Source organism: Phragmites australis, chromosome 7 (genome assembly GCF_958298935.1).
Source record: "Phragmites australis chromosome 7, lpPhrAust1.1, whole genome shotgun sequence".
NCBI lineage: Eukaryota > Viridiplantae > Streptophyta > Magnoliopsida > Poales > Poaceae > Phragmites > Phragmites australis.
In genome coordinates this window covers 25,032,534-25,054,226 of record NC_084927.1, presented here as the reverse complement: position 1 = coordinate 25,054,226, position 21,693 = coordinate 25,032,534, and the positions used below count along the sequence as shown (strand labels likewise).

General features: G+C 44.6%; 2 protein-coding genes across 2 annotated transcripts; one reads left to right on the top strand and one right to left on the bottom strand.

Annotated features, from left to right (window-relative positions):
• The first annotated feature begins 14,013 nt into the window (after positions 1-14,013).
• On the top strand, positions 14,014-15,196 carry LOC133924339 (chlorophyll a-b binding protein CP24 10B, chloroplastic-like). Its single transcript, XM_062369830.1, has 2 exons — positions 14,014-14,298; positions 14,379-15,196. The coding sequence occupies exons 1-2, from the start codon at positions 14,084-14,086 to the stop codon at positions 14,926-14,928; spliced, it is 765 nt and encodes a 254-aa protein (XP_062225814.1). The 5' UTR covers positions 14,014-14,083; the 3' UTR covers positions 14,929-15,196.
• A 2,758-nt stretch (positions 15,197-17,954) lies between these two features.
• On the bottom strand, positions 17,955-19,086 carry LOC133924338 (PLAT domain-containing protein 1-like). Its single transcript, XM_062369829.1, has 2 exons — positions 18,955-19,086; positions 17,955-18,868 (listed from the first exon to the last, which is right to left on the bottom strand). The coding sequence occupies exons 1-2, from the start codon at positions 19,000-19,002 to the stop codon at positions 18,350-18,352; spliced, it is 567 nt and encodes a 188-aa protein (XP_062225813.1). The 5' UTR covers positions 19,003-19,086; the 3' UTR covers positions 17,955-18,349.
• Between the last annotated feature and the right edge of the window lie 2,607 nt (positions 19,087-21,693).

Genomic DNA, 21,693 nt, shown 5'->3' with positions numbered 1-21,693 from the left:
TAAGTGGATGCACACTTTTAGGATTTTTCATTTTGAAATTCTCCTAACTGATTTAAGATTTTACGCCCCTTCCTGAAAACAGTTTTAACAAATAAACATATCTATTGGGAAAAATGCCCTAGCCTATGCCCTAGCCTATGAATACCTCGATAATGTACTGCAGCATACTAAGACGACTATAATTCACAAATTAATATAGCATAAGTAAAAATAACAACGGATCAAAAATAACCTCATATATATATGATTGTAACATAATCTTAGAGACATGATGATAATTTTTTCTGCCACATCTTCCTATAAAATGAGCCCCCCAAGTGGCAGGTCGGGGTACATGACCTTTTTCACTCATTCCATAGACTCTCTTCCTCTCATTCTCTCTTTTCTCTTAGCTTAGTGTTCTTCTCCAAGCTTGAGTCTCTCCTGTTGGGAGGAGCTCTCACCGCGCTCTGTCTAGGACATGTTTCGTGCTCCAATAAATGGTGTCGTCCATGGGGATCTCCAATAGATGGTGTCGTCCATAGGATCTCTGCTTCGGCCTCGCATGCTCCGTCGACTCCGTGCCAAACATGCGTTCTGTAGGCTCTGCATCGGACCAGGCTCCGACTTTGGCCTCGCATGATCCGTCGGCTCCAACCGACTTCGGTTTCGTGAGCTCCGGGTCCATGGACTTCACACTGGATCACACGTTGACCCTATTCTGAAGTCGTGACTTAACAAGTCCGGCCTCGCAGGGCTCCGGTGCAAGGCCAACTTCCAAGTCGTATGGTCCGGAGTCAATCCCACGTGTCAGCTCTGCAAGCTGCGTACATGGGTTGCTTCGGCATCGCGTGAATCTACCTTTGCTTCGTGGGTTGATGGGTCACTTCGACCTTCCCGAGCCTCCGAAGTCATCCTTCGTGGGTTGCTTCGACCCTTTGCGGGCGAACCCTTCGGCCTTATGGAGCTTTGGCTAGCAATGGCTTCACAGGTGCCAACACCTGGCATCTGCTGCAAGCTCCAAACAACCTCACTAAACATGGGTTAACCCACATGCACCCTCTTTGACCCGATTTGCCCTGTGGGCCCAATCAACTCTAGGCCGTAGAGGTCAGTCACATGGAGCTCCGTACGTCATATGTTATAAGCCTCAGTCACGTAACGCACTACCCCGACTGCCTCGTTCCTCAGAAAAAACCCACAACGATGGCGTGAACAATCCTGTCATAGTGGTACTTGCTCTACACATCGAAGGTCATAGGCTTTGGTTGCGTGACACGCTGTCTCAATGGCCCCATGCCTCCATAAAAGCCCACAACGATGGCATAAGCCCATAACAGTGGCACTAGCTCCGCACCTCGAAGGCCATAGGCCTCGGTCGCGTGATGCTCTGCCTCAACAGCCCCACACTTCAGCAAGAATCCCACAATTATGGCATTAATAAGCCCATCACCGTGGCACTAGGTCCGCACTTAGAAGGCCATAGGACTTGGTCGCGTGATGCACTGCCTCGACGGCCCCGCGCCTCGGCAAAAGCCCACGACGATGGCTCAGTCAAGACGCGTCCTCCGTCCGCTCGCGACCGAAAGATGCGAGGGGGTTAGGGGATAATGTAGGATCCATGACGTGCCCACCGCTCACAACCGAAAGACGCGAGTCAAAATGGCGGGCACTGTGCAACGATGAATCAGGTTGCACACTAAGCCAACCAATAATAGCTAGCTTAGACGGTCCTGCATATTTTTCGTAAACCCTATCAAAACGCATTACATTACCTTCAAGCATTCACAAGAACCAAAAAGGGCTATTGCAAGGGTCGAGATCCCCATATTTTTTAATGGCACACGAGAGTGTGATTAGCTCCAGGGCCTCAATATCATCACGTTGCCCCTCGGTTTCAGCGTTAACTTCACCTCCGGAGAGCTAACCTTCCCTATTCTAAGGTTTTGGGATGATATTTTTCTCGGTTAACCTGGATTCTTCTACTCGGAAGAGGGTACTTCTCGGGTGGCTCACGGAGCTACTCAAAGAAAACTCAGTACCCGATTAGGTGACCTAGGGGCTACCAGGACCCCGATTGGATAGAAGTCCTACCTGGAGGCTCGCCAACGTTTCAATTAAGGGTAAAGTGTCATGAGCATTGAAAAATATGATCGAAAGGAGATGGCCAAGGGTTCATAAAAATCATCAAACTGATGGTTTTTATATCCAAAAGACGCTTACATGCATAGGTTGCCTCTCCGAGTTCCTGGCTTTTTAGCAACTCAGAAAGAAGGAAACACAAAGAAAAATAACGCTAAAAGTCCCTAATGGTGGCACCTACACTTCAGGTGTCTCCTACCACAAGGGCTGAGGTAGAAGGCGGCCCCCGAACTGCCATAGCCATTGGACGAAGAGGAGTTAGGGGACTCTATGGAGTTCCTTTTTGCCATCTCGGTCTCCTCCTCCTTTGCTTCCTTCTCCTCCTCTTTGATCTCCTTCTCAAGGAGGTCCCATTCGATTTCCCCCTCGTCATATGAGGAAACGTCGATGACTTCGATCGAGGAGCCCGCTTGGGCCAAAGAAGGGGATGTGGTGGCTAACGATGGCACTTTCGGCGATGGTGGGAGCACGAGGGTTGGAGTTGGCTCCAGCTTTGGAACTAGCTCCAGCCCTAGGCGTGGCCCCTTTGGATCGCCCGCCCTCGGTAGCACTACGGCTAGCGGAACCAGTGTCGGCATCAGAGGTGACCCGACCGGATCACTTGCGCCTGGAGTGGAAGAAGACGCCATGATCAACGAGGGAGGATTTCTCTCTCTTGCTCAACAATCAATGGCTCGCGAGGTAAACCTCTGTTTATAAAGCTCTGCCAGTCGTAGGCATATGCCTCGAGAAGGAAACGGGGTCGTCGCGAAGCTAGTTCCGTGACTTTTTCGATTATTACTTAGGGGCACGTGGTGATACCTCGGTTAGCCCCATGATGTTTCCGAGTTCCACTTGATGCCTTGGTTTTTTGCACACATGTCTTGTCTCATTTAATGTTCGAATTTCTTTTGTCGCGTGTGAGGGCAGTTGGCGCAGGACCCTAGGAGAACATGTGCATTACCCCGTCAGACACGCTATCGTTACCTTCAGTCATCATGTACTTGCTTCAGAAAAAGAGAAGAATATCTCACCACCACATGAAATCTTCGTTGTGATGGTTCAAATTTCGAAAGACTTGCCGTTAGAGAGCCTTCTTGGACCACCACGCTGCCCCTCAGCTTCTACATCGACCTCACCTCTGGTGGAGCCATCGATTCCGCCTTCGACCACCACCGCGGGGCTCCGAACGACACCCCATCGAGCCTCGCCACCGTCACATGAGGCAACCGCCTAGGGGGTCACGGCGCCACGCCACCCCTCGGCTCCGACGTCAACCTCACCTCTGGTGGAGCCATCGACTCCACCTCTGGCCATCGCCACTAAGCTTCGGACCACACTATCTCTGTCGAGCTTTGCCGCCACTGCAAGCGTCAACCGCCAAGGGGGTCACGGCGCCATGCCGTCCCTCGGCTCCGACGTTGACTCCGCCTCCGGCCACCACCATGGGACTTCGGACCACATCGTTTCCGTGGAGCCTCACCGCCACTGCACGTGCCAACCACCAAGGGGGTCACGGAGCCACACCACCCTCGGCTCTGTCGTTGACCTCACCTCCAATGGATCCATCGACTCTGTCTCCGGCTACCACCGTAGGGCTCCAGACCACACTGTCTCCGTCGAGCCTCACTGCCACCGCTTGCGGCAACCACCAAGGGGGTCACATTGCCACACTGCCCCTCAGCTTTGCCATCGACTCCACCTCCGGCTCCTGCCATGGGGCTCCAAACCGCGTCACCCCCGTCGAGCCTCGTCGTGTCGCTTGCAGCCACCGTTGGGAGGGTCTACAAGGACGAACAGTTGTTGGGGATATCAGGTGGGGCAGGAGCTAATTCTTTATACATCTGCTTGCTCCTTGGGACATCGAAGCCAATGGATGAAGGGGTGTTGTTGGGAAAAATATCCTAGCCTATGGATCCAACTATGTACGACGACATATTATGGTGACTATAATTTTCAAATTAATATAGCGCAAGTAAAAGTAATAACAGGTCAAAAATAACCTCATATATTCATTGTTCTAACATAATCTTAGATGTATGATAGTAATTGTTCTACTCTATCTCCGTATAAAATGAGTCCATAAGAAGTGGGCAGGGGACATGACTTTTTTCACTAATTCTGCATATTCTCTTCCTCTCACTCTCTCTCCTCTTGGCATTCTCTCTCTGGCCATACTTTATCCGACACACGTTTCATGCTCTAACAATATCTATTCTGCTCCACAAAATCCAACATAAAAAATGAAGCCATGCTTCACAAGGGCGAGACAAAGCTTCGGTTGAGCAAATTTAGCCGTTCATTGTTTCAAGAATTCCAACCAGAAGGCAGTGTTTGACATTTGGACAGGGCAAGACAAAGCTTCGGTATGGCAAAATTTGTCCTTTGCGTAGGTGATCTTCTGCACTGCTGTACTTAAAGTATACGCTAAGATACAGTACTACTCACTTTAGTAAAAAAAATCATTTTGAATTACGTGCAATTAACATATTTTAATTTTGTCCATCATATTTTTAAAATACTTCGATTAGATTTTTGAAAATGGTATAACTAGACTTACCGTCAAAAGTAGATTTATAATATTACAGTTTTATTATATTTTAAATATATTTTTATACTAGTAATTAATAGTTAAAGAAGTGGATTAGTGACCGTGTCTATATATACAAAACGATACGTTTTGTAACTGTAGAGGATATTAACAAAGCTCTCAGATAGGGAAATCTGACCCTAGGTTATTAGGTCGCCTGATACAACACTCACGACAGGCGAAGCTAACAACAGAAACAACTGAAAATTAGTGTCAATTATGTGCGCTTAATCAGTGGTCATCTACTGCAATCTACTCGTATCCGGCGAGTTCTAGAGAGTTCCTCGCGTTGACTTCTACAACTGTGCAACACTGCGTTTGTATCTCTCGTGCATCTTGCCTAGCCAGGCTAGCTGTACTAAGCTCATATGGGCAATAACCTGAGAAGCGAGTCATCTTGTTCGGATACAGGGAGTAATGGCATAGCAAACCAACATCCTCAGCTGCAGACGCTCGCTTGCCGTCAAGGGAGAGCAAAATCAGCTCGTCCGGCTGACCGAGCAGTTTTCTCACCTGCCGCCGGCTAGCTTGCCTCGTAAGCCAGTTATTCCGAGTGTTACCAACAACTACCCTTTATCTCATCTCTAGCGGGAGTAGTTTTTCAGCTGCTACAGTAGCAGCACAGGGATGCGGCGGACTCCGTGCGCTCGAAAAGTGCTCTGCAAAATCAATTTCGGCTACAATAGTGATGCGGGAGCGGCAGATTTACCGGGAGATCAGAGATGCGGTAATACTGTTTATAGTGTATGTACGTGGGTTTAAAGAAAGATAGATAGTAATGAAAGGAGGTAAATATAGTAGATGTTGAAGATGAAAAGATAAAAAGTATTGTAATAGTGTTAGAGGATATTGTAATATCGTTATAAAAAATAAATTTTTAAAGTATATGTTGTAGATAGTTTTAGCAAGGCTAGGACAATTCTTACCTATTATTGCAAATTTTGAAAACGACCGCATAGTTATATAATTTTTAAATAAAATATAGAAAAAATATATATTATCGAACTAAGCAACTATGGTGCTATTGGGTGCAATCGGATGGATATGGACTGAGGTTCCCATTCTATATCTTATTCTATATTTTAGTTAGAGTTAGACAGAATAGTATTAAATACTTATTTATTCATCTTATATTTCTATCATATTTTTTACTTGAGTCTAAAAAAACAGATAACTCTGTAAGTTTTCGTTTGATTGGACGGATGAAAATTATTCAATTTATTTTCATCCCCACACGGTCCATAAAACAATAAGGTTGCAATCAGAGTGTGTACAGGGAGAGGAATTATATGGATGTAGAACTAACAGCATTCAAAATTTTCTTTTTACTTGTATGTGACAATCTACCTATTTATTATTATATTGTTAGATAAAATCACAACATATTTTTTTATAACACCTGCCATTTGGGTTGGCCAGAACTCATCTTATATCCTACCTCACTTTTTTCTTCTTGGAGTCAAAGTTTAATATCATATAAATTTTTTAGACTAAGGTCCTGGAGCTCCCGTCGGCAAGGCTTGCACCTGGAGCTCGTACATCCGCAAAAATTTAGGGGAGACCACGGTATTCTTTGGATGCCAAATTGTAGCTCCTAGGAATTAAATCCTAGTTGACTTATAACCTACCAATGATGCTTTACCATCACACTACGCACTCATGTGCATCTAGTATCATATAATCATTATTGTAGCCTATATTTATTTCACAATCCTTAAGTTGGACAGTCGGGCAGGAATTATCGGTCCTGTTTGCCACCCTACAAGCAACTACTAATCTTTGCATCGTCTCGCAGAACTAGTACTTAACCTTTTGTTTAGTGAGGCATGGATGGTATCCGCGGTCTGATTCACGATCGATACGTACCAGCGTCAGCATCCTACAACCCAGATCGCTAATGGAGCATGGCAAGTTGGCACCTGCTGGAACAATAGTATTTTTAAATTTAATTTAATTTAATTCTAAATATAACACGAACAAGTACTGATGCAGATAATCAATATTGACTAAATTTCGACTAGCTCTGACGAGTCTCGACTAGATTCAACTATCACTCGATTAGATCTCGACTAGCTCCTTGAGTAGTATTTCGACTAGACTAGATTTCAACTAGCTCTGACGAGTCTCAATTAGATTCGACTATCACTCGAGTAGATCTCGACCAGCTCTCGAGTAGGATTTCGACTAGCCACAAAAAGACTCAACTAGATACCCGAGCAGGATTTTAACTAGATACATTACAACAAATTTAACATTATATGATATGTCAATATCATCTTAAAATGGTCAATTTTTGTCACAGATTAGTTTTGTGATATAAATTCATCGTCATGAACATCGTCACAAAAGCCATGTCATATAATGTATTCTATGATGAAAAATTTATAGATCATCATAAAATTGTCTAAGGGCTGCTCGGCCAGGCAGCTCATACTATATGACAAAATGTGATCGTCACATAAAGCAGTCATTTTATGACACAAAGATTGGTCATGCATTCTCTTCACTTTACCATCATGGCTGATCAGTATACATATTGCAATGGGATTTGTGATGAACATAATTGTAATAGAATATGGTTGTCACAAAAGGTAAGCTAATATATCATTGCATTTATCACAATTGAATTTACATAAGCATTTCATATTTGTGTTCCCTCCACAAACAAAATTGGTACATTTATGTACATCCAAACAAAAAAAAAGACAAAACCAAGCAGGTATCCACTCTAAAGATAACTTCACTATTTTCAAGCCCTGAAAGAAGAAAAACAAGACACATAAAATTAGTTGCAGGATTGGTTACATATGCAAGCAACATATGCAGTAAACTTAAAAGATGTACTCAAAAAGATATGTAATTTGAAGTGTCCCCGGCTGCTCACATTCACAAGCTGGGAGCACCAACTATAGTTTACCAGTTAACAAACTACAAGAACAGAGGATGGAAGATGCTAAAGCTTTTCTTGTGTTAAGATCACAAGGCCACCATTTTGCTTGGTGCCACTGCTAATAGTGAGTGCAGGAAACAACTAGTAAAAAGGGTTCTTTAATAAGCAAAGTACGTTGGAAGCACTACATTCAGTTAAATTCTAATCTAGTGAGTGCAGGAAACAACTAGTAAAGGGTTCTTTAATAAGCACTTGGTTCATATTTCAGACATGTGAAGTGAATGTAATTAAGTATAAATAGAAACAGAAACTAAAATGAGAATTGAGCCTCCTGTGAACTTCATGCATTCACCTAGCATTGAAGGCATCGCATAAGCTAGATAGAATCAGAAAATGATATTGAGAATGCTCTAAAGGAAGATGAGTCAGGTCAATCAATAATATCATAATTGTGCTTAAATCATTTTCATTCTCTTGATTTTAGTGCACTGCATCTTCCCCTCGGAGAATCCAACAAAATTGGATTGTAAATCTCCCAGAACATAGGCAAGTGATTGAAATGATTAACTGTGTGTACTAGTAAAAAAATTTAACCAAATGAAACAGATTATAACATGTAATACAAACAAAATCATGCATTGAAAAGCTTTCAATGATTGTCTGGTTCACTTTATCATTGCAACTACATAGTACCATACGAGAACAAAAGAGGCATTGAAATGCATCCAATAAGACTTAAATGATCAAATAGGATGAACAAATTACTTATGTATTTCAGATGATGTAGTCATTTTCCCCTAAACAATTTTACCAACTGCAACATTCAAGCGTAAGTAACACCCGTTGATCCATAGATTACTACTACCTCTGTAGCAAGCCAATATCTAGTTGATGCAACAGGTGAGAAGAACTAACATGCCATCCATTGACTCTGCTCAGGACTAGGCGGGCAACGGGACGATCATGCACATTATCGCAGAGGGAGTCTTGGTCAAGTAGCATCGCTGCATCCACTCTCGATGAACTCCTGAACTCCGCCACGGTCGGAGGAGAAGATCCAGACGATTAGGGTTTGGTGATGCCAGCATTGTAGAAGGTGACTTCACTTGGGGGCACTAAGCGAAGGTAGTAGATGAACTAGGAGCCAAGAGAGACCGTCGACGGAGGTGGATGTCGTCGGAGGAAGTAGACCAGGACAATGAGAGGCGTCGATGACTCAACAACCAGGATGTGGCGACGTGAGCACGTGAGAGAGAGAGAGAGATAGGGAGAGTGGAGTAGAGGGGGAAGCACTACAGGTGGCCATCGGTGTTGGAGACCAGCGGATGTGGCAAACTTAGATGGCGGTGGTGGCGGCAGGGAGGAGCACGAGAGAAAGATAGTGAAGGGGATTTCTGATTTGGGGAAAGAGATAGATACAATGGCAAGTGATAAGGGGGGAAGAGAGAGAGATCAAAGGTGGCTACCAGGTGGGCCTAAAATATTGCTATTTTACATTTTACCCCTCCCAACCAAGTTCCCTTAAATTTGATTGGTCCAATAGTTTGTATTACATGTTTCACTCCTATTGTCATACAAATAGTCAATGTCAAACTGATGAAATTACCAAGAATGTCTTTCTTTTGATGGACTTGGCAAAGAATCATCATAAATATATATATAATGACGGTTTTCCTCCTTTACTATGATGGTATTTTCCAAAATGTCACAAAAATAGCTCTCCGAATTGCCTTACACCGACTCTATGACAAAACATAGAAGATCATCACAAATAATTAACTATATATGACATTTTGGCTCTTCATCACCATGCTTTAGGTCACAAAAGACCATATTTGTTGTAGTGATATCTAATACAGATTACAGTGTACGTACCCGATGGCGACGTGAAATGAAGAGGCCCCCGTGATGTTGAAGCAGTAGACGATAACGAAGATGATGAAGTAGTCAAAGTAGATCATGATGATGTAGAGAAAGTATATCATAAGTAGTCGCGACGAACACTTCAAAAAAATCTTATTCGTCCTCTCCCGATGTAGGATCCTAAGAGCGAGGGTTCTGGAGACCTGCTCTCCCGTTCGTTGGTACACGCTGGTGCAGTGGGATGGAGTAGACTACGTGCGACGACACATCAAAGAGGAATTGACAAAACCCTAATTGTTTATATACTTTGTGACGACAGCTGGCGAATCTATACAGAGGGAGAATCGCGTGGTTGAGATGTATCATGATCGGACTCTGTTACGCGCCATAATCAGACTTTTAATAGACACGATTTTCATATATTTATCAGTTTGCTCATGTAGCAAAAAGAATAATGCTACAAAAACAAGCGGATGTATGTAATGCGACAAGAACTCCACGTTAAGTGGATTTAAAATGGGAGTGTTTAAAGAAAACTGGTTTATTTTTATCAAGTCACATGAGATGAGTGCTTAAATGAGTGTTTAAGTTTGTTTCATGTGCTTAATGTGTGTAACAAGATGGTTAGACCTATTTAAACACTTATTTGCACGAGAGAAAAAGAGTTTGTATACAAATACTTAACGATGTTTCAACGTTCTCTCTATTTTAGACACTCGTGCCATTGTACCTGGCATAACACCGTCGTTAGTCAAGCTGTGACCCTATGACACTTACCTCTTCCGGCTAAATCCGCAAAAAAATTGGGAAAACAAATTATCTGCACCATCCCGATTCACGCCACCTGTTTCCCCCACCAATTCAAAGCAATTGCCTCGACTCCGAGTAACTTGTTCCGTCGGAGCGAATCCAGCTAGCCGGCTCTCGTTCCGCTTCCCCGATCGAGCTGCACCGGTTCCCTACAGAAACTTCGGCTTCGTGTTCCAAAAACAAATCGAGCCATACGGTCTGGTGGCATTGTGTTGCGGAGGCTTTCGATGGCACCTGTTGCCGATGAAGATGGCAAGCGGCAACCTCCTCCTCTGCACCTACGGCGGCCTCTCAATCTTCGCCAGGGCCTTCCCCTGCCGCCTCTGCTTTCGTGTCCCTGCTCGGCGCCGCTGCCTCGCACCTCCCCTAACCGCCGCCAAGGTCCACGTCGTCGACCGGGTCAGGTCAGACAGCACCGACCAGAAGTTGTAGTGGTCAGTGGCGGATCCAGCCTGTGTTAGGGTGGGGTGTTGGGCCTTTTACTCTTAAGTTTTTTGGGCTAGGTCCGTGCTATGTGAGAGAGATTTCTTAGATTTTTTCTTAATTTTCTCCTTTATTCCTCCTGGGCTTCGTGAGCTAAGCCTGTACTGCAGCCCCCCTAGCATGGGCCTTGGATCCGCCCCTGTAGTGGTTCGTGTGAGTGTAAACCTCAAAACTACCGCTCAGTTGTTACTAACCTTACAGTAGTGTTCCTCAGCTCAACGAGTTGAGGATATGAAATTTAGACCTACTAGTTCCTACCTGTTAGTGTTCATCTGATTATTGTGATTTATCATTACAGTTGTCGATTTGCAGTGTTCATTGCACCTTCCATTCTTCAATCAATTAGTCGATTTGATGTTGTTAGCAACAACTGAATTATTGGAGTGTATGTCATTATTGGCTTACGGCTCGTTTGTCTGATTCTTTTCTTCCCTTTGGCAGCAGTGAGTCGTGGAAGGATCTCGGCGGTGGCGGTCGGCTCGACAGTGATTGCTGATAGCACATGAAGCGCGATCTCGCTGACGGCTTCCACCTCGGCGGGGACAGAGCTTACCATTGACGATGGTCGTCGAGGCAGTTGACAAACAGGGCTGTGGCGTCGTTTCGTCGAGCGGGGGCGACAAGTAGAGCTGTGGCATCATTTCGTCGATTTATTAAGGATGTGTTTGCTTGATAGGACGAGGTTTCGTCGAGTTGCTTTGTATTATTTGAATGAGAAGGAGCAGAATAAATAGAGCTATATATGTTAAATAGAAGAGTATTTGGTTATTTGTATCTGAAATTATATGAGCGGATACAATGAGCTGATGTTATGTTTGGTTGGCCGAATCTGAGGTTGTATAAGCGAATGCAAGAGATGAGATTGTAATTAGTTACGCTTATGAAGATGTTTTTATGACACTAACCAATGAAGTCTTCTGTATGAGCAGATGCAGAGTCTTCATCTGTCCATTCAGGATGAGTAAAGCTTAAATCAAGTTTCACTCCTCAATCAGTGTTTGACGATCAAATAGGCTGAGCAGAGTCAAGAGTGATTCTGGTGGTACACGTGAAGGTCAAGTAAAGCATGAATGAAGAAGTATGAAGATAATGTGTTACAAAGCCAAGCGAAGAGGATACCAATACAAGTGATGAGGTGGCTTGAGGGATCGTGAGCAAGAGAGACTTGCTGGCGGTCAAGATCACAAGACAGAATATACATGTCAACATCGGAGCGCTTATTTGAGGCAAAGCAAGTGGCGACTAGTCACGCTTTGAGAAGCATGCTAGGGTTTCACAGTTTGGCCACAAAACCGCGAGAGGACTAGAGGGTCACGTGGCACCATCACAAAGTTTGTGTAAGTTGTAAAGAAGTCATGGTCATTCTATGGATGGAGGAAAAAATGAATCAAAATATCCTGATGGTAGGTAGGAGTATATTATCAGTGAGGAGTATTTTTGGAACAAGAAAATTTAAGAGCCAAGGTACATCCCTAGGCCTATAAAAAAGAGTAGAGCTATGGAAAAGTTTTGGACCAACCATTTTAGATCTTAGGGATAGGTTTTGGAGAAAAAGAGAGGATAGGCTTGGTCTTCATAATAAGTTAGAGCTTTTATGAGAGAAATAACTTTCTAATTTGCCAAAAATAGTACTAACCTATATGTTTAATGAAGCTTGAATATGCTCATGCTCATCTCCTTCCACCCTTCTTCTTTTGGTCCCCTGCCTTCTTTGCAAGTTTTTCTATTTTCATATTGATTTTTATTTTTGCCTTTGAGCTATAATCTTTTTTATCTTGAGAAGTTGTTCTTCATATTGCTAGAGGCATAAAATTCATATACTCATGTATATGAGAGGATCTTGAGCTTCTTTGTCTCTAGATCATCAATCTATAGAGTTTCTTTGCCTGATAATTATCTTCTTTAGTTCCTTTGCAAGTTAAGAGCTTTCAAGCGCTAAGACATATGAAGTGATCTTGAATGGAATCTACGTTTCATACTCCTTCCGTGGAGTTATGTTATCTCGAAACCTTCCTTTTGAACTTTCTCTGTTTGGCTTCTTCTTGCGCGTTTTTGAGGAGCGTTAGATGAACACGAAATAGATTATCTATTTTATAAGAAATTTATAAGAAGTTTATTCATACTTCGCTAATCATTTATCTTGATCCTATAATAATAGTCGTATGTACCAAGTGATTGCCGCTCAAGCCCTAATTCTGTTCATAATATTCCCAGCCAGTAACTATATGTGTCCGTAACCACGTAGTAATATAAATTTGATATGGACAGCTTGTTTTTCAAGCGAAAAGCTCTCCTGGTTACTGTATCATGGTTGTGACAAATGTGAACGAGGATGCTGTGGCTGCACGAGTAGCTGCTTTGTTGATACTAATGTCATACAATTACGATTTTTGGGCGGGACAAAATTTACTTACATTTTCCTCTTCGTTATCTGGATCAATCTCATGACCTTAGTTGCATTAGTTTTTCTTCTACAAAATGTCTCCACAACATTGGTTTCTGTTTTTATTTTTGGTGAACTTGAATTTCGGTTGGTCCATTACATGCATCCAGCTCGAAGTGCAAAAGATCTCTCAGTGCCACGCTGGAGCATCGTCTAAATCTTACGACGGTATATGTCATGTCCAACGGCGGATCTTCCAGGGACGCGAGGTTCAAGTCCCCTGCCGGTGCACGTAAGAGCTCTCGAGCCTCTTTTTTAAAATTTTGGCGAGTCATTAAGAGTTTGACGGCCAGCCCCCAAAATGTTGTGCTGGATCCGCCACTTGCATCTCCAACGGTATATCGCAATCGCACTACCATAGATACAACTGCAAGTATCATCCAATCCACAGAGATATTCGACCATCTCAACCGATTACTATAAAATCTGAATCCTCTATAAGAGTAATATCGTTATTTTCAGCGTTATAACGATTTCTCTTCATAATTTTTATTATAAAAAAATTTTAAGATCATTTTTAGATAAAATTATCTAATTTTTTTTCACGGATCTCTTTATTATAAATAAGAGAAAATAAAGAAAATAAAAATATGAAAGAGTCTGAAAAAAATATGAAATAAAAAGAATATGCTTTCGAGACGACGCAGGCAGCAGGACAGGACCCCACGTTCAATTCACGTGGGGTGTTGCAGTCCACGTGGCATCCACTGCGCGGCAGGATCCGATGGCGCGCGTCCCCATTGGCCGGCGCCCTATCCACCCTACCGCCCCCGAGATTTCCCGCGCCCAAATCTTGTGGCCGACCCGCGCCGCGACGCCACGATTAATATCTGACGTCCTGCTCGCTCCGACAGACCGCCAGATCGACCACTCTGCAACAGGAAGGACCTCCTCGCATCAGGGCATGGCGCTCGCGTCCACCTCCGCCACCGCCTCAGCGGCCGTGCTCCAGACCCCGTTCCTCGGGGCCAGGCGCGCGCTCGCCAATGCCTCCTCGGTCGCGGCCAAGCCCGCGCCTCGCCGCGCGCTCGTCGTCGCCGCTGCCGCCGTCAAGAAATCCTGGATCCCCGCCTTCAAGAGCGACGCCGAGATCGTCAACCCGCCCTGGCTCGATGGCTCGTAAGTCATAGCATTTCTTCTGTCTGTCCCTTCCATTGTTAGCCAGGAGATGCTGGAACTGACGGCGTGCGTGCGTGCAGGCTTCCCGGTGACTTCGGGTTCGACCCGCTGGGTCTTGGCAAGGATCCCGCTTTCCTCAAGTGGTACAGGGAGGCGGAGCTGATCCACGGTCGGTGGGCGATGGCGGCTGTGCTGGGCATCTTCGTCGGCCAGGCATGGAGCGGCATCCCGTGGTTCGAGGCCGGCGCCGACCCGGGCGCCATCGCGCCCTTCTCCTTCGGGTCCCTCCTCGGCACGCAGCTGCTGCTCATGGGATGGGTGGAGTCGAAGCGGTGGGTGGACTTCTTCAACCCGGACTCGCAGTCCGTGGAGTGGGCCACGCCGTGGTCGCGCACCGCCGAAAACTTCTCCAACTTCACCGGCGACCAGGGCTACCCTGGTGGCAAGTTCTTCGACCCGCTCAGCCTCGGCGGCACCATCAAGGACGGCGCCTACATCCCCGACGAGGAGAAGCTTGAGCGGCTCAAGCTGGCCGAGATCAAGCACTCGCGCCTCGCCATGCTCGCCATGCTCATCTTCTACTTCGAGGCCGGGCAGGGCAAGACGCCGCTCGGCGCGCTCGGCCTATGAGTCACCGTACTCATCGATCGAATCGGCCGAGTTAGTTTTCTCTCGCGCGCGCGGTGAGGGACGGCTGCATCAGATCAGGACCATGCGTGCATGGGATCGGCTAGGGATCAAAGAAGAAGCGGCAGCAATGTATCCGTGTTCGTGGCTTCTTTTGGGTGGTGTGCTGCGTGAATCGACTGGGGAGTTTCTTTTTTTTCCATGTATGTACCATGTAATATATAGCCTGGATCGATTTCTGGAATCAATGAAGGCAGGATGAGTGAGGACATTTGATTGATTGATCATTTAGGAACTCTTAAGTAGAATTAGAAGAACTCTCAAATAGCAGTATGTAGTTTTTAGCTCATAAAATGATTCTTTAAAATAAAGTAGATGTTATGAGAAAAAATCAACTTTTGTTAATTCATTTTCTCACAAAATCACTATACTCATACAGTTCAGTCTTCAATCGTATAATCGTTTTACTAAGAAAATCATTTTATAAAAAATTTAGATTAGAAAAAACTCTAGCATATAGACGATAGCAACATTATTTGCTTGATTGCATGAGCTGAAAGCCGCATTCCGGACGCATCATCATTAACTCGGCGCAAGATAGTTTATTCCATCGCGACGAAGTTCGGCATGTGTAGTTTATTCCATCGTCATGAAGTTAGGCATGAGCTTTGGAACCACCGCCCTTGTCCTGGTTCTGGAAGTTCACAGGATCCTATGTATACTGTGTATATCGAACTAAAAGTAAATAAAAAATTAGATTTAGACGATTTATATTTAATAATAAGGTCTCATTTTTAATCTCGTCCTGGATCACCGAAATGTCGAAGCCAGACCCGTGCATGTTTAATTACCAGTGACACTCAACCACCAGCATATGACAAGCCTCACTTCACCAATGCACACTTCTAGTTAACTTTTTTGAAGTGGTTTTTTTAAAGTGCAAGAACTTTAATAGCTTGTTTATCGTACTCCAAATCAAATTAAAGAACCTTGAGTAACTAATTTACAGGAATTCAATAATTAGTAATTTACTATAAATACGATATATTTTAAGGATAGAGTACTATCATACACGTATCTATTACCTTTCACGGTAGGTTCATAAGACACATACGGATATTTCAGGCAATTTATCGTATTTCATAAGAAAACTATTCACTGATTAGAAAAGAATCCTCTTGATAGCATAATTCAGAAATATCACTCTTAAGACTTCAAGTATGATATGTCTTCTCAACCCAACTATATAGGAACAAACGGATCTGAGGGGAGTTGGAGAAGCATTGGTCAAATAGAAAGTAGAAATAACTAATTGACATCCATAACTAATTGAAGCCACGATCAGATTAATCCGATAAAAGTTTTAGGATCTAAGAACATGAGAGAACTTGTTGGGATTCATAAGAATAGATCTAGACATCTTTATTGTAATTATCTTCTCCTAAGATTAATAAGGCAAAACTCCCTCGACATGTCGGATGCGCTTGTAGGGACCGGCACCGCCATCGCCGTCGTGGGCCTCGACACACTGCTCCGACCATAAGCTCGCCGGCCCGATGAAGAACATGCCATCACGAGCGCGACATTGCTAGATCTGGGTGGATCTAGCCACAACATCGCCGGATCCTGCTGCCATGGGCACCGTGCTACCATCCCTCAAGATGCCGAGAGGGAGAGAGCCATGGCGCAGATAGGAGATAGCCCTGCCGCAGTCGTCATTGTGGTTGCACGGACTTTCAGTGGCACGCTCAGGTGGCAACAAGGCAAGGGCACCAGACAAGGGCGCCGAGGGAGAGAGCTGGCGACGCGACGAGTTTGGTGGCCGTCCAAGTCGCTCCACCCCGGGATCGACAAGGGGGGGCTTGGAGGGTCACCTATGAAAACTGTGTAAACTTCCATATTCTCATGCTAATGTGGAGAGATTTTGGAGTTTGGCAAGTCGATCTTCAGTACAGATCGATCCCCAGTATCACAGTTATTCAGCACTAGATGTTGTAGCTGCTCACAGCTATTTAGGAGACGATACATTTGCAACTCATCAAAGCGTGCATTATGCAGAAAAAAAGAGAGCCTTGTTAGACACCGAAACAGATTGGGAGCAGCATCAGGAAAACAAATCAAGTCCTTCGCATGTTGTACCGTATGCACCACATCACAGTCCAAACTGAGCTGCTCCACACTTTTCGCTTCACTATTGTCAATAGCTTTGCAGACTAACTTGCCAATATCATGCAAGTAATTGACAATGAGCAAGAGACGAAAGCTTACTGTTTTCATGGCACTTTCTCTCCCAGGTGCAGCCAGACATATTCTTGCTGCTTTGGTTATATCTGTCATTGCTTCATCTATTGGTCGGTATATGATGGACCGAAGTGCTGTTGCAGCGCATAAAGTCTGAAATATTTAAGCTGATGTCATGCAGTAAGGAAGGACCATCGAGTTGACAATAAGCTGGCCCTTATGCATGTATGTATGTTTGCTTTCCCCAAGATATAGAGTAAAATGCTATCAGGCAATTTGCTGAACCTATCGTCATCCTCCACATGATTTTGGTCGTTATTCGACTCTATGAATAATCTGACGGGACTTGTACACCTTTGAAGCTTGCAAAGGGCCCTTGTACTCGAGCTATGACGGATGGAAAGGGCGCTTGAGCACCTCTGAACTCCGATGCAAATATGCGAAGAAATTTGTGAGTCCGTGTATTAATCTCCTTATTCTTTTCAGATCTGTGCAAGGACTCCTCATTCTTTTCGGTTCCCACAGCGTATCGGACCTCGGCTTTCCGACGCGCTGCTGGGGAAGTTGGGAAATGACTACAACCATGCGCTTCAAACCATCCAATTCAGAGGTGACGCTAGCTGTAGGAGACAAATCGAGACCGCTGGTTGATTAAAGATGTGCGATAGTGTGAACAGACCTGACGAGATTCAAACCGTCGAAGTCGTGACTGATGCATCCATGTGGAGTATGCAGCTACTCCATTTAGTTCCACGTTGAGAATTAAGATACGCTGCAGTGGAGCTACATTTTCAATTCGTGTAACAAACGCCAAAGGCCTCAAGCCCTCGATACAACTTATCGATTCCTTGTACAGATTCATATTCTGATTCTACCGACACAGCCTTCACAGTACGCCCGGAGAAATCAACGCAAGTGAAAGAAGTATGCATACGATCTGTTAGCACCTGCAAACTCCGACGAGTTCACAAGCACCAGCGCTCTGCTCTCCCTCTCAATCTCTCATTTATCTGACGGAAATCTGGTGGTTTTTGGATCAGCTACAATAGTCGAGTTTCAGACGTTCAGAGAAGTTCAGAGAACTGCGAACTTGCTGCAGCTGTTCTGGGCTTCTTCATCTATTTATTCAGAGAACTTGCTACATTGCACATCCTACAATCGTGGCACAGGCAGGAGCTTCGATTTACAGCACGGTCACGAGCGACTGCTCCCGCTTGGCGCCGCAGTTGTCGACGACCTTGTACAGGCGGTAGGGCGGGGCGTCGGTGGCGAGCCACTGCTCGACGGTGAACAGCTGCTGCGCGCACCCCAGGTGGGGCCCCGTGGCCGTAACCTCGACGTAGTTGCAGTACCACCCATGGTGCGCGCCGGCGCCGTCAGAGGTGAGGTTCGCCCAGCACGGCTCCTGGCGCATGCAGGGCCCGCGGCCGCTGAAGATGTCGAGGTTGCCGCGCTCGTAGTAGTTGTGGCCGGCCCCCATCAGCCCGCCCCACCGCGCCAGGTCCCGGATCCGGATGCCGGTGCCGTCGGCGCCACGCAGCGTGACCCCGATCGTCGAGTCCGTGCCGCCCTTCCAGATGGAGCCCGTCCGCACGTACACCGTGTACACGCACTGGTTCTCCGGGTCCGACAACGCGGCCACGCCGCCGCCGCCGCCGCCGCCCACGCCTGTGACGACGGCTCCGCGCGACGACGCGCGCGCCTAATGAATCAAGCAACGCACGAACGGTGCGAGTCAAGCGACCGCTGCGCATGTAGAGAGAGAGTAGTAGTGCAGGATGGGCTTACCGCCACGGCAAAGAAGACGAGGAGAAGGCAGCAGGAGAGCTTCTTCATGGCCCGAGCATGGCTGCTTCGCTGCTTCGATCGATCGAGCAGCGGGGTACTATAAGGGGTTGGCCAGGAGGAGCCAAGGCACGCCGGGTCCACGTGAAACACGACGGCGAAACACGGCGAAACACGACAGTGACACTTTAGGGGGCGTAAGGCCCGGTGGTGCGTCCACGTGAAACACGACGGTGGACACCGGCGGCGTGGATGGAATTGAACTCAAGTTAATTCTGACGATCACTGTTCAGAAGGAGACCGCATAAGACTGTGTTTGGTTGAGCTAAGTCTTTTAGTTTTTTACTGAAAAGTTAGCTTCTGACAGATGGTTGATGATTTTTGCTATTGGCTTTTGCAATAAAATTTTAGCTTCTCAGCACGTCAAAAGGCAGAAAAGCTATTTTCAACCAACATCTTAGCTTATAATTCATTTCCTCATAAGCCAGTTTTTCAAAAACCAGCTTCTCAGCAACCTATTTGGTTGGGTTTTTTCTGGCTTCTTCTGAGAAGCAGAAGGCAGAAAAAACCCAACCAAACAGGGCCTAAGTTTCGCCATAATTTTGCTCGGTTTGTGAGAAGGACATTCACTAAAAGAAAACGTATGGTGGTCGCCGGCAAAGACGCTGGCGAGCTAGTATGTGTCCAGAGAAGTAGCTGGCGAAGACGGTGACATTATGCGGCGGACGTCAGTCGAGGAATTATTCGGGCCAAGTGTTTGTGGTCTCTAGGTTGACACAATTCATCACTTGCAGACACGGAGCGAAAGGAGGATGTGGATTGGATTCCAGATATTGGCGCATAATGTCGAGGACAATCTTATAGGTTATCAACCAAAACTCGTATCGGGCCAGAGCCTTTCAAAGGTTGCAATGCCCTTATCCTATTCGTTCTCCGCTCTGTGTGGTTGGAGAGGAATGATATAACATTTTATTGTTCGGGCGCCCTCTCCCCCTTTCTGGCATCCACATGGCGCCACATTGGCAAAAACGCAGATGTGGCGAGTCATTTTGACCTGATCAACCTGCCACCTCAGCCCATGGTCCATGGTGAACCACCCTCTGTAGCCGTCCCGGTCCACCAAACCTTAGACCTAGTCCATAGCATAGTACAATGCCTAGTTGACTAGAGACCAAGTCCAGTGACTATGGGACCCACCAGTCAGTGACTCGTTATTTCATGAATTTCCAAAATATTTATTAAATCCGAAAAATCTTTTTTAAGAATATTCCAGGGATTTTCTCCTGTTTTCTTTTTCTAGAATTAATATTTGGGAATCTTCTGAGAGCTATTTCTCCTTCGTTTCAACTTCAATTTCGACAATTCTTCTAACAAAATTCATCTAAATTCAAGACCTATCCATCTATACCAATTTCATAATTTTTGGAGCTCATTTGGATTTTTATTTGAATTTATTTTGATGTATAAATAATCTTTTAGCTTATACCTTAAATAGTTTCAATGGTAGATAAATGTGAATAATCATGTGTTAGGCTTAAATGTAATTCCAGTAGGAATAAATAGTATCTTAATTAGTGTAGTTAATAAATAAATGTCTAGTAATTAGGTATAAATGATAGATCATCGTAAATAATTACATTAAACTAGGAAGAGTAATTATGGCGCATGTAGAATACCATGTAGATGTATACTTGTGTGTACATACACATGCTCATATACATATATACGTAAGTAACACACTTGCACATATAGGCATACATGCATACACATACGCATAGAAAACCCTAGTAATCGCTTCACAGCTAGTTAACCTATAGAATCACGTCAAAGTAAATATAATGATTTCATCTAGCTTTCTCTCAAGTTCACATAATAGTGTAAAATAATAACGATATCATTTTTGACATATAACAAAACATAGTCATTATACTTCAGATTCACATAATAGTATATAATAGGAATGTCCAGCCCTTTAAAACAACCTGCATTGTTTTCCTCGGTATTATTCCTATGCTTTGTATTTGGATTTGCTCTTGAGTTCAAATTTGGGTTTATTCGACTGAGCATTTATCGGCGTTAAACTGCATAGGTTAGAAGTACAAGAATATGAGGAATAAGATGAAAGGCATGACCCATTTGAGAGGAACCCTAAAAACTCTGATGATAAGGAATGACCAAAAGATGACCTTTGTAAAGGTAAATCCCAACTCCTCGATTATGTTGAACCTATGTTTTCCATAATTAAAATGTCGAACATAAAACTTGAGTATTATCCTTGCATGTTATGTTCATTATTTTAAACCATTATGATAGTTATGGCCTATACTAAATTAAAACTATGCATTGTTCACAAAATACCTTATGCCATGATTAAACTTAGGATACTCCATCATTTTCTATAATAATGATGGATGATGTCTTGATACTATTATACTTAGGATTGTTACTTCATCTCTTTGAATGTGTGATAATCAATCAATTGTTATACATGCTTTTACAAAATGTGTGTGTGGTGTTGCGGTGATTGTTGGTGTGCACGTGTGAGTCAAAATGCGTGTGTTGGTGTTAATGGAACCTATGAGGGGATCTATTTTGGCAGGGGTGAGTAAGGTGTACCACTGAGATGGGGCCACCTTAGGGCAGGTTCACCTTTATGGTGTTTCTATTAGAAGACACTTGTCTCAATTGTATAAGGATCGGTTCATTGTGACATCCTACCTATCAATCACCATACAACCACAT

Coding starts and splice junctions, on each gene's coding strand:
- LOC133924339 (XM_062369830.1), top strand. CDS start 14,084: ATGGCGCTCGCGTCCACCTCCGCCACCGCCTCAGCGGCCGTGCTCCAG. Junction 14,299..14,378: donor CCGCCCTGGCTCGATGGCTC/GTAAGTCATAGC, acceptor GCGTGCGTGCAG/GCTTCCCGGTGACTTCGGGT.
- LOC133924338 (XM_062369829.1), bottom strand. CDS start 19,002: ATGAAGAAGCTCTCCTGCTGCCTTCTCCTCGTCTTCTTTGCCGTGGCG. Junction 18,869..18,954: donor TCGTCTTCTTTGCCGTGGCG/GTAAGCCCATCC, acceptor TTGATTCATTAG/GCGCGCGCGTCGTCGCGCGG.